This window comes from Mchenga conophoros, linkage group LG20 (assembly GCF_057382185.1).
Source record: "Mchenga conophoros isolate Kocher_MC1m ecotype Shallow Benthic linkage group LG20, M_conophoros_male_GT1.1, whole genome shotgun sequence".
Lineage (NCBI taxonomy): Eukaryota > Metazoa > Chordata > Actinopteri > Cichliformes > Cichlidae > Mchenga > Mchenga conophoros.
In genome coordinates, this window is record NC_140545.1 from 22476062 (window position 1) to 22488155 (window position 12094).

At 40.6% G+C, this 12094-nt stretch overlaps 1 protein-coding gene across 1 annotated transcript; it reads right to left on the bottom strand.

Moving 5' to 3' along the window:
• Positions 1-263: 263 nt before the first annotated feature.
• LOC146550786 (rho-related GTP-binding protein Rho6-like) lies at positions 264-11794 on the bottom strand. Its single transcript, XM_085259998.1, has 5 exons — positions 11555-11794; positions 11050-11137; positions 3626-3735; positions 3398-3532; positions 264-3270 (listed from the first exon to the last, which is right to left on the bottom strand). The coding sequence occupies exons 1-5, from the start codon at positions 11672-11674 to the stop codon at positions 3025-3027; spliced, it is 699 nt and encodes a 232-aa protein (XP_085116124.1). The 5' UTR covers positions 11675-11794; the 3' UTR covers positions 264-3024.
• Between the last annotated feature and the right edge of the window lie 300 nt (positions 11795-12094).

The window sequence follows — 12094 nt, forward strand, 5'->3', positions numbered from 1 at the left end:
ACAAAACCTTGAAAAGTGCAGTGTGATGTACTTTGACCAAAGTAGAGAGATATAGCGGGGAGTCAGTCAGGGTGGGTGTGGATTTCTTTATAATCACTGGTCAGTACATATGGCTGTCCAAGAAGGATCCTTCAGCTCTTCAGCTGCTCTTGCTCCTGTTAAAGAGCTTTTGTGAAGTTTTCATTTAAATGAGATGAAATGTCCAAGGTCAGAGTGCACCAACAGATTTGTGATATCAGGTTGCATAAAGAAAACTGACTTAATACAGCCAACAAAGTTTCACCTTTAATAAGCTTAACACAGAAACACAGACTTAAAATAAACTTCAGACATATTTATTAAGTAAAAGACTTAGAAGTTAGTGTATGGCATTAACAAGTACAGAACTCAAGTCAATAATTTAAGCAATAATTGGCAACTTCACATGAACATTTAGTTTTGCTTCACTGATATTCTTTGGGGAATTTCTAAAAGGATATATACAAAAAAAAAAAAAAAAAAAAAACAGAGAGAGAGACTTAAATAATGGCTGTACATTAGACAAATACAACTTAAGGGTGACATGATGTTCCAGGCAGGACTGAGGAGTGAAAAAAATGACTGCAGTAGTGTTACAAAGACAAGTTTTAGACAACACGTGACGGCTCGGGACATCCCCAACAGTCCGCTGCTCCGATATGTGCAGCCATCACCTTTGCTGTTCCTTCTGTCTAAATGCTACAAATAAAAAGGTCAGGCGCCTTCTCTGAGAGATCCCTCCCTCCTCCTCTCCGAGAAACAGGAACTGCCCCTGCTCACACTGTTGCTAGGCAACACGTTAAATTCCAGTGATCCGCGCATTGCCGGGCTTCTCGGCGCAGACCTACAAATCATCAAGTCCTCCATTAGCCGAGCTGTCAACAGCAGCTAATGCCAGAAGACTCCGGTGAATACAAGAACAACATCATCAGCTACAAAAACACCCGTGACAGCCACAACAAAGCATCCACCGGGGGGGAAAAGGCCGGATTAGGATGAAAATGTATATATATATATATATATATATATATCCAAATATATCTAATGCATAAAAAAAGAAATGAGGAAGAAAAAAGTCAGGAGCAGCCTGTTCCTCTCTCAAGGAAACTTAGTTAAGAATTGAGCTTGGAGAAACTTCTCCATATTACAAATCAGTCTGTTAACAGCTTTTGGGACAAACTACTGCTTAACTTCCCCATCAAAATGGCATTTGACAACCTCCCTTGTCCCTTAATGATGACTTTTAGCACCTCAGTATATATCAATAAAGCCAGGGTTTGACAACCTTTAGAGCAGTTTCTGGGTTCTTCCGAGCATAGCTGCATAGGCAGAGATCACCCTCACTAACTTCTGATGCACACCCGGTCATTTTATTCTATAAGCAGGCAGATTTAAAGAGTTAAAGAGCGGATACTGTACCAGAAAGTTCATGAAGCTGGAAAATGTTTTATGGTTGAAGCACCAGACAAGCAATCTTCAAGTGTCTCTTAATACTTGAAGATTGGTAGCTAATCAATGCAAGGCTTGATTAGCTACCACTAGCATGGATGTAAAAAAAAGAGAAGACTCATTTGCTGTCATAAGAAAAGGAAAAGGTTTAGGCTTCTTCTTTTGGGAGTTATCCTAATGTTCCACACACTTATACAATTTTGGGCCCATTGAGAATGAACATTAGCCACCTTTCCAGCTTAGAAATTATAATGGAGGTTTCATTATTGAAATTGTAGGCCTGTGTCAAGATTTTTGTAAAGAAGGAGAAAAGTATGACCCAATTTTGGTCTTCCTTTTTTAACAGTCCATTGTCCATCAGGCAATTTTCTGTTGGTAAAATTGCTAATCAGTTTCATACCCCTTAAAATCAGCCCCTGGAGTTCATGAACCCTGATAAGCACGTTTATGGCTCCTAAGCCTCCCAGGACTACTTGTCATTAAACGTCTAGCAGGAGAGGGATTTGAAAAGAAAGATTTCTTTTGGTACACTAAAATACATCTATCGAGTTTGTGTTGTGTAAAAGGACATCTTTGTGTAATCGATGAAGGCCCAGCAAGAACAACTTCATTTTTATGCTGGAACATGTATAAAAACCGATATCCATTAAGCAGGGTAAGATGATTCATCAGTGCCATAATAAAGGCCTGTGGTTAGTAACACTGAACAAAAGACTGCCGTGGTGGGTGATGATGGGTAATGGCAGAGAATCCACAAAGACATGCACGTGTTTGTTTATTTGTTTTTAAGCACAGCACGTCCAACCCGTGACTGTTTTGCAGATCATGTGAGTGCTGAGTCACATTGTGCTCCTTCAGACGAGCTCTCGGTTTGTCCTCCCGCTGCCTTTGCAAATGAGCGCTCTGCTCGCCAAACCCCTCCTCTCTCTCCCCACCTTTTCTCCACTGTCAGCTTTAATTTCCAACCGATATACCAAGAGGGGTCAGCTGGGAGAGGAATTTCTCCAAGGCCTGCCATTTTCAATCCCCCGCACCGTATTTCTGTTGATACCAATTCCTGTCAGATGTCAGATTTTACATTTAATCTCGTCACTCAGCCCATACGGTGACCTCAGACAGACATTCAAACAAAGATGGATGGGAAAGGGCACTGCCTTCAGAATTTTAAATGCAGTCAGATGTAATAGTTACAAACCCTTCCTTTGGTAAAGAGGCAGTAGTGACCTTATTCAAGACGATTCACAGCACCTTAAAGCGCCTGTTATGCTCTGCTAGCACATGGTTTAATTGAACATCAAACATAATTCTCTCTCTCTGCAGATATTGTGATGCTGGTGGCAAGTCATGATCAAAACTTCAGCACTGGAGTTGAATATAGAAAGTGATTTTTCTGGAAGCGGTTGACAGGAGTTTGCAGGAGGAAGCTGCAAAGGAGAGAGAGAGAGGCTTTGTAAAAATCCACATAATTGCTCTCTTTCCCTTGCACACCAGGCACCCCCGCTGAGCCAGCAACAGTCTCGTTTGTTTGTCCTTTTGCCACATTTATCTTAGTAGTATTCACATGATGGAGCAGCTCTTGGACTTGTCCTTGCTGAAGGTGGAGGAGAGGAGTTCCGTCTTGCTGGGCAGGTGTAGGAGTCTCTTGGAGAGGCGCCGGACTGGGCTGGGCTTATTGGTGGGTTGGAGTTTGTTCATGCAGGCCAGAGCCGCGGTACGGAAAACACTGTGGATGCTCTTCTCTGATGTGAAAGCTGAGCACTCCAAGTAAGCCTCGGCTCCAAGCTGCTTGGCTAATGATGAACCCTATAAAATTGAAGGAAGAGATGAGTCTGGGTCGGAGGAAATCAAAGACAAAGGAGGGGCTTGTAGACAGGATGGAGACAGAAGCTTAAGCAGATACTAAGGAGCAAAAAGTTGATGAGGAACAAACCTGTTCGTGGGAGATTGGAGCCTGTTTCTGATTGGACAGCTCCATGCGGGTGCACACGTCTGTGCGCAGGTCCGTCTTGCAGCCTACTAGCAGGATCCGAGTGCTGGGGCAGAAGTCCTGGATTTCTGCTTTCCACTGCAAATAAAGGAAACAGGTTTAACTGGGCAAGAATAGACATGAGGGATGGCAGACAACTGATCAATGAGGGCAAACTGCAGGGATACATACCTTCTTGAGTGCACCGTCTACTGTGTCCGGTCGGCTGATGTCAAAGCATAAGAGGACTGCATCTGAGTCGCTGTAGCAGAGAGGCCTGACATTGTCGTAGTACGGAGAACCTAACGAGACAGAGAATTGACAAAATGAGACCATAATTTTCTAAATATGCAATTTAGGAAGCTAGAGATTTAGGATTCCGAGCTTCTCCATTCATTTAGTTTGGTTTTTGCGTCTCGTGATCCATTCTGCTGTCTCTTTAGACCAGTCACTCCCGCCTGCACTGCTTTTCCTGCCTGCTGCATCACCTGGGACATGTTCACTCTGACAAATGTGTGCACCCCACTGTCTTAAAAAGGCATCGCACACAATGGATCAGCTGCCACAGGTGCAAAGAATGGGTAGCATGCATAAGATGGTGTTCTAATACACCACAGTTTTCATTTTTAATAAATGTTTTGCTTGTTTTAGGGGCTTTGCTCACCTTTACTAATTTTTCCACACAGTGTATACACCCATTCCTCTGCTAGTTATATGTCAGACTGGCAGTTTATGTCACATCTATGCAACATTGTGGTTCTGATTCTGATTTCTTTTTAGTCATTCAAAGCCTGAACAACGAATTAATGGCAAGAAAATGCAATTTTAAAAAATGAGTGTTTATTGAACCTTCTGACAATAGTTTAGATTAATTAAATATTAATTTGAGCATATGAGTTTTAATTTGTATCATATTTGCTACATCTCACAATTTTTATTTATTGTTGAATTTACTGTTGATTTAATGTTGAAGTTTTTTTTTTGATGATGATGTAAAAGTCTCAAAAACACACAAAATCTCATGTAGCAAATATGACACATTAGTCGTTACGGGGTTAAATTTGCCTGTACTTTGACTTTATCACTGCCTGGACTGTGTGCTTTGTCTGCCTGCCTGGACTTTCCATCCTTGAACCTATTTTTGTAAGTAAAGCTTTTACTTTTTTATTTCTATAACCTGCTTCTTGTGTCGTGCTCTTCGGTCCTAAGAACTCAACCCTCCACAGTCGGCCACTCGGCACGAAACAACATCTCTGAAAACTGAAAGCTTTTTTTCAATTTTGTTAGCCAGCAAAAACAAAAATATGACTGCTCTTTCTACGGTGTGCCAGCTGACAGTATTATAATGTTCCATCACAGTCATCCTACTCACATTAACACAGTACAAACACAAACAGACACATACACCCCTGCCAAGCTCATGAGAGTTTCACAAAGCCTGGAGCCTTCCCACTGATGGGAAATTTTCCAGAAAAGTCCACTAACTCAGTGAGTCAGACAGTGCAACTATCTTTCAATGATTCAATAGAAAACTTTTCATACCAGAGTTTTGAATGATAAAATAGAAACCCTGGTTAAATGTTCAGGTAGACTCTTTACATATTTGTTCTCTAATAAAGACATACACACTGGTGGCTGTGGAGCTCATTTGAGTACAGTAAAGTCACTCTTATGTTCAAGAAAGCAGTTTGAGATGATCTAAGCTTTGTGACATGAGTGCACTGTGGTCATAAAGGGATGGACATGGTCAGCAATAATACTTGGGTAAGCTGTGGCTTTTAAATAATGCTCACTTGGTACTAATGACCCCAAAGTATGCAAAGAAAATATTATCCACTAAACCGTAACAACAAACACTAAACAGCAGATGATAGGCAGGATTAATCCATGCTTTCATGATGCCAAATTATGACCCTGCCATCTGTGAGCTGCAGCAGATGCTAAGTTTGAACTTCAGCAGTTTGTCTTGACCATCTTGACGTCTTGCTGTCGTGTGATTGGCTGATTAGATATTTGCAACAAGCAGCTGAACATGTGTACCTAAAATAATGGCCTGTTAGTAAAATTAGTATATCTCTATATCACAATCAGAACCAGAATACTTTATTATTCCCTAATGAAAAAAAACATAAATTCTAATTTTAAATTCTAATTCTAAACATAAATTCTCGTGCAAGAGTTGGAAGGTTGTGGTTGGAAGGTATGTAACATTCTTGGGAAACACTTTTCTTTATCTTTGTAGTGAAGAATTCAAATAATCTCCATTCTGGATGAAAAGAGATGAAAGCAGCTAGCATGGTTCAACAATCTACAATGTCAGTGGGCTCTACTGTCAGACTGCTTTTCAGTCAAGCGCAGTAACTGTTGTTAGCGCCACTCACTGAACTGCAACTGATAATCAAAGCTGCAAAAATGTATATGCGTCTTCTTCATTTTTCTGCAATGTTTGTTGTTCAAAACATTATTCAACAGCATCAAACACATTACTCTTGTCACGTCTGCATTGGCAGACGAGTGGAGGTTGAAAGTAGGACCCAAGCGTCAGATGCAGGTGAACTTTATTAAACCGGTAAGTGAAACAAACAAAAACAGAAGCTAAGGCTACGTCCGCACGTACACGGGTATTTTTGAAAATGGAGATTTTCTGTTTTCGTTTTAAAAAATAATCCCGTCCACACGTAAACGCAGAAATGAAGGAAAACGCTGCTAGGAACATGCCAAAGCAACAGGTGGCGATATATTCCTAACCGTGTAGAAATGTTGGCCAATCAGAAGTCTAGAAGCCTCGGTGGGAAATAGTAAACAAAGATGGGGCATAGAAGCAGATCCTAGTCGTATGTACTACAGCGGTGGTTAAAAAGGCCCAGCAGCGTCTCCACTTTCTGAGAGTGCTCAGGAGGAACAACCTGGAGGAGAGGCTGCTGGTGACATTTTACAGAGCCACCATAGAGAGCATCCTAACGTACGGCATAACAACATGGTATGCAGGGTGCCCAGCTGCAGACAGGAAAGTACTGCAGAGGGTCATCAACACAGCCCAGAAGATCACTGGCTGCTCTCTGCCCAGCCTGGAGGTCACTGCAAACTCTCGGTACCTCAGCAGAGCTGGCAATATCATCAAGGACCACTCTCACCCCAGCAACCAACTGTTTGAACTATTACCGTCAGGCCGACGGTACAGGTCACATAAAACCAGGACAAACAGATTCAGGGATAGCTTCTTTCCCAGAGCTATCACCGTAGTAAATAAGCACAAAAACAATTGAACCTATTCCATACCGTCACTGTCATTATATTATGCTGCTATTCATACTGTCATTATATTAATGCTGCTATCCTGTATATATTGTACATACTATTGTTTGAGTACTTACGATTGTTTTTTTTGTACTTTTTATATTTTACATTTATATTTATTATTGAAACTTGCACCAAGGGAGTGGCACTCCAATTTCGTTGTACTCTGTACAATGACAATAAAGGCTATTCTATTCTATTCTATTCTATGTGTGGAGGAACAGTAACTGTGTGTGTATATGTAAGCATTTAAACACTGCAGAGAGTACAATTAACAGTAACAGTATTGTAGAAATTCATTTCACCGAAACAATAACGTGGCGCACAGTGTGACGTCAAAAAAGGCGCACACCTTTGACGCTGCGTTTTCTTGTCCACACGTAAATGCAAAAACGGAGTTTTCAAAAATATCCACCCTGGCTGGAGTTTTTAAAAAACGCCGTTTACGTGTGGACGAAAGGTGCAAACGCATAGAAAAATCTGCGTTTTCAAAAATACCCGGGTACGTGTAGATGTAGCCTAAAAAACCTATACTGGGAGAAACTAACAAAACGCCGCCATGAAACGCAGAAATAACAGAATGAAGCAGAAAAAGAACACAGACGAACCAGCAACGCACCCAAGAAAACACAGGGCTTAAATACACACAGGGCAATCAGGGACCGTGAGACAGAAGGGAGACACGGCTGGGATTAATTGGACATAACATGCCAAGGGGAAGCGAAACTTGAAACACTGACAAGAGAAACTGACCTTCAAAATAAAACAGGAAACACACCGACAACACTCTAAACACGCAAACTTAACACAGATTGGGGTGACAGAACATAGAAACTTGAAACGTGGAAAAGGAGAGCACAGAGGACACAAAACACTAGAGATGATCACAAACAACCCAAAATAAACAAAACCACAGAATATTAATAAACTTAAGCAGAAACACAGAGTCCACAGACTACAGACCATAACAACTCTCACACAGTGGTATTTGTATAGACAAATAAGATATAATATACAGATTTATGTTATGCTTTTAGGTGGATTGTTGCTGTCTTTTTTTAGCTAACTGCCTCCCAGCTACATCTAGTGTTTTTGCTAACCCAACCTAAACTACTGCTAGCTGAAGCCTTATATTCAACCTGCTACATAAGGAACTGTTATCCATCTTAATGTAACACTTTTAGTTGTCCAAATGCTTCTTTTAAATTTTTAAACAATTACTCCAAAACTTTACGCTGTATTTCACGATCCACAGTTTCAAATACTCAGCTCGATGGAAACCAGCAAAAACAATACGAATTTACATACACCTGCTGCAAAATAACATCAACTTTTATAGCACTGCTGTATAGTACCCACAATTTAATTATGATTATTTGCTTCACTATAGTCTTTTGTGGAGCAATCACTGTACTGAGAGGCTGTGTTGTCCACTTAAATCTCACTTAAAGGAGAGTAGTACCTTTAATACCTTTAGTATTAAAGGTTGATCTTCTGATTTCTTAGCCCTTGCAGATACCTTGACATCATTGCACATTTTTAAAATGTATTTGAAGGCTTTTTCCTCTATCAAACTTAAAGCCCTAACATATAAAAACCTCCTCCTGAGCATTGTATAACACCTTGTTTGTCCTAGTGAATTATGACATTAAGGAAGCATATTTAGCTTACAATTCCAAAAAAAGCAACTTTTTTTTATATCATTCTCAGGAAGTGCTAAAAACAGACTGACAGGATGTCCGCTTTCTATTGTCTTCCCTCTGCTACCTAATCACTCCGCACACACTAACACTAAAATGTAATTTCCTTCTCCTGTCCTCCGAGGTTAACTTCACGCCTTCTGTGCTGATATAAGAGGTCATAATTATAGCAAAGATAGATTTTTCTATTAGTCCCCCAGCTGGACAAACAAACAATCATGTTATCTTGATGAGCTTTACAGTCAATAACTAAACGTTTTACAACAATATTACTGCCAAGAAGCAACCCTGTTCAAACGAACTCTTGGTTGGTTCAGCCCGTCTAAATTTTTGGACTTAAAGCTGCAAAGTAAGTCAACTTACACAATCTCTATCTTTCAGAGGGAATCAAAGCGGCCGTCACATAACTATCCAGGGTGATGTAAGGCTTGAGAAAGAGGAGGCAGACATATCTAAAGAGGACACAACTTCTAGCACCTACCACCTCCCACACATTAGCAGCCCCCTGCCTGGACACACAAACAAGACAAGCCAAACACACACACACGCACACAAAACCCTTTTAGCTGAGCAAACAGGAGCTGTTGCAACTGTCCGCTCTACTCTCACACAAAAAAGCAAATGGTGGGAGCTGCACTCATCTTTGTACACCAAGAGGACTATAAGTCTGCCTTAATATAAATCAGAAATAAAACAGCCTTTCATATGCAAAGAAACTTAAGATGCACATAGAAATAGGGTAAAAATCTCTTTTTTTTCCTCCTTAGGCAGTGTCAGTAAATCTGAAATGATAATAATTAGTTTATAAGACATATCAAATTCTGTGGACACCGAATACCTTAAGACATCTCGAGGAACCAATTTGTGCTTCAGGAAGTTATAACACTCACTCTTCATTTCTCTACCGAACAGTTAGCTTGGTTAAATGTGAAAATATTGAAATCCATTATCAGAAAACGTCTTCTACATGTTTGAATAAAGACAACAGGAAAGCGGAATTAATAAGCAAAACAAAGAGAGATGGGAAGCTCGTGTTTATGTTTGTGCTCTAAATGTAAATCGGTCTTATGCAACGTTTCCTCTGGAAAGGGTGACTGTCCAGAAAGTTTTCACTTCGTGGGAGACAAACACACAAACCTACATTAGTTCAGTGCTGCTTTCAGTTACATAAGACCTCTTTTTTCAAAGCAGCACACACCATAAGGCAGTGAGGAGGTCATGCTTCTCTTTACTCTCAGTATCCCTCACTGGTGCCTTCTGTTCACAGCGACTGTACGCCGCACACACACGGTTACACGCATAGTAAAGAAGGGACGCGCACAAACACGCGCTCATCCACACTCGTGTGGACTTCCACCCCCTGCGTGGACGAGGCATCCCCCTCGCCCCCCTGTTAAACAACCCCACTGAAGGCCAACTGGCACCGCTCAACTTCCTCTGAACACAAAACCTCAGCCAGTGCTGTTATGAAATAAATCTGTAGTGCACCGGATGGCTTTGCTTATTGATCCTATTTACATAATTTCTATGTACATTCAAAGGTCAGCTGAAGTTAGCACATTAACCCAGAGGCACAAAGCACACGAAACATTTGGAACTAAAAAACAAAAAACAAAAGAAGAAACAACCGATTGTTTTCATGATACGTTATCTGCTGATTTCTTTTCTTTTCACAGAGGTTATGGCAACATCTGCTAAGACCTTGATTTGTTCAACCTACAAGCCCAGAAATCTTAACTTAAAAAAAAAAAATCACATTAAAAAAACTAGAAGCAGCAAATTCTGGTGTGTGCTTTATATTTAAGACCTAAATAATCAAATCTACTTTTGCTTTACTCTTTTGTGACATTGATAGCTTAACTTTGTCCACGTTGAGGCCAGAGGCCAGCAAATTCAGGCTTGAATGATCAGCTGAGTGTGCTGGAATTGAATCAGCTGCTAAACTGATTATTTACTTAAGGCCGTTTTCGAACACAAATGGTAAACACCACATTTTTTATTAGTCTAATATCTTTGTAAACTGCATATATGAAGGTTTTGGTCTGGTATTGAAACACACCAGGCTAGCTGGTATTGTTCTCAGTTTTTATGACAGATAATAAATGATTTAATGTTGAAATCACAAAAAAAGGATGTAAGGATCAAAAAGCAACAACCAGCAGATTTATTTTACGTGTCTACCAGCCATCAGGATTATTTATTCGTAATAACAGTTTCATAGTTTTTCAAACCGGGTCTCTTTTTAATCTAAATTTGGCTCATTAGGATTTCAGATTCAAAACTGGATGTTTGGCTCCAGATGTTCTTAAAGTAATCCAGGCAGGCTTGCGGCTCAGACCTGCCGATCACTGATCTCTCAGCAGATCTCACACCACTGAAAAGCTGCTTAACTGCATCAAAACAGGATTGACAGAATGTGAAGACTGAGTAAACAGCAACAAAACTGTAAGCCAAACAATACACGGGACGTGGTTCGATTCACCAACTCCAGGCTGGCTGAGTTTCCCAATAATGACCCTTTATCCCAGCAGTGAACCAAATTACCTTACTTTACTGCCCAACCTAAGCCGCAAAAGTTAAAATAACACTGAATTGAAGGTAGACAGAAGAGGAGCTCACCTGATGTGTCCCAAAGGCTGAGCTCCACACGCTGGTCTTCAAGCTCCAGACAGGCTGTGTAGTTCTCAAACACAGTAGGGACATAAGTCTGGAAACAATTAAAGAAAGAGATTTAAAAAAGACAAACACACACAGAAACAAGTAGATTTAATTAATCAGTCAGTGAGAAAAGAAATTACAACATATTCTCACATATTATTCTAGATTAAATTTTGCTTCTTTTTTTTTACATTTAAACAAAATCAACACATCAGTTCATGACTTGATGCTTAAATGTAAGCAGCATTATATATATGTATATGTGTGTGTGAGCTAAAAAAAAATCTCATTATTATAGCTTACACACTATTTATAATTATACCAATTATACCCCCCAAAAAATATGCAGAACAGAATCTACAACATCGTATAAATGAATGATAATGAGACATTTTTTAGGGATTTTTCCTCAGTATTGATCCTAAAACGACTGCAGACACATGAGACGTGTGCAGAAATCTCATACCTCTGGATAGCAGTCCTTCACCAAGACTTGTAACATCGCTGTTTTACCGCATTGGACGTCCCCAACCAGCACCAGCTTACACCTCCCTACAAACGGCTGTGTGAGTCTTCGCTCCTTCATGTTGGAATAAAACAGGGAGACCTTCAAAGGAAGCCCGAGTGCAAATGCGGGAAAGTTTGGTAAATCCTCTCGGACGCCGGGCACCGTACACGGTGTCCTCCTGCAGTGAGTGAGTGAGGCTGAGCAGCAGTCAGTGAAGGAGTCACTGCGGAACTTTATATTGTCGCGCCAACCAATGAGCGCTGCGCAGTGCGCGAGCCGCAGGAGGAGGGCCGTGCACGAGAGCTCATCTTCTAATAGGGTTGGAGGAGCAGCTTGTTCACCACGAGTATCCTTTTATTTAATAGTACAAACGAATGTTCTTCTGCTTTTATTTTGGACACTTTGTTTACTGTTTATGTGGGACAACAGAGGACACAGTAGACCAGGGATGTTAAACATAAGTCCGGAGAGCCAGAATGGGCCACCAATCAGGGTTTG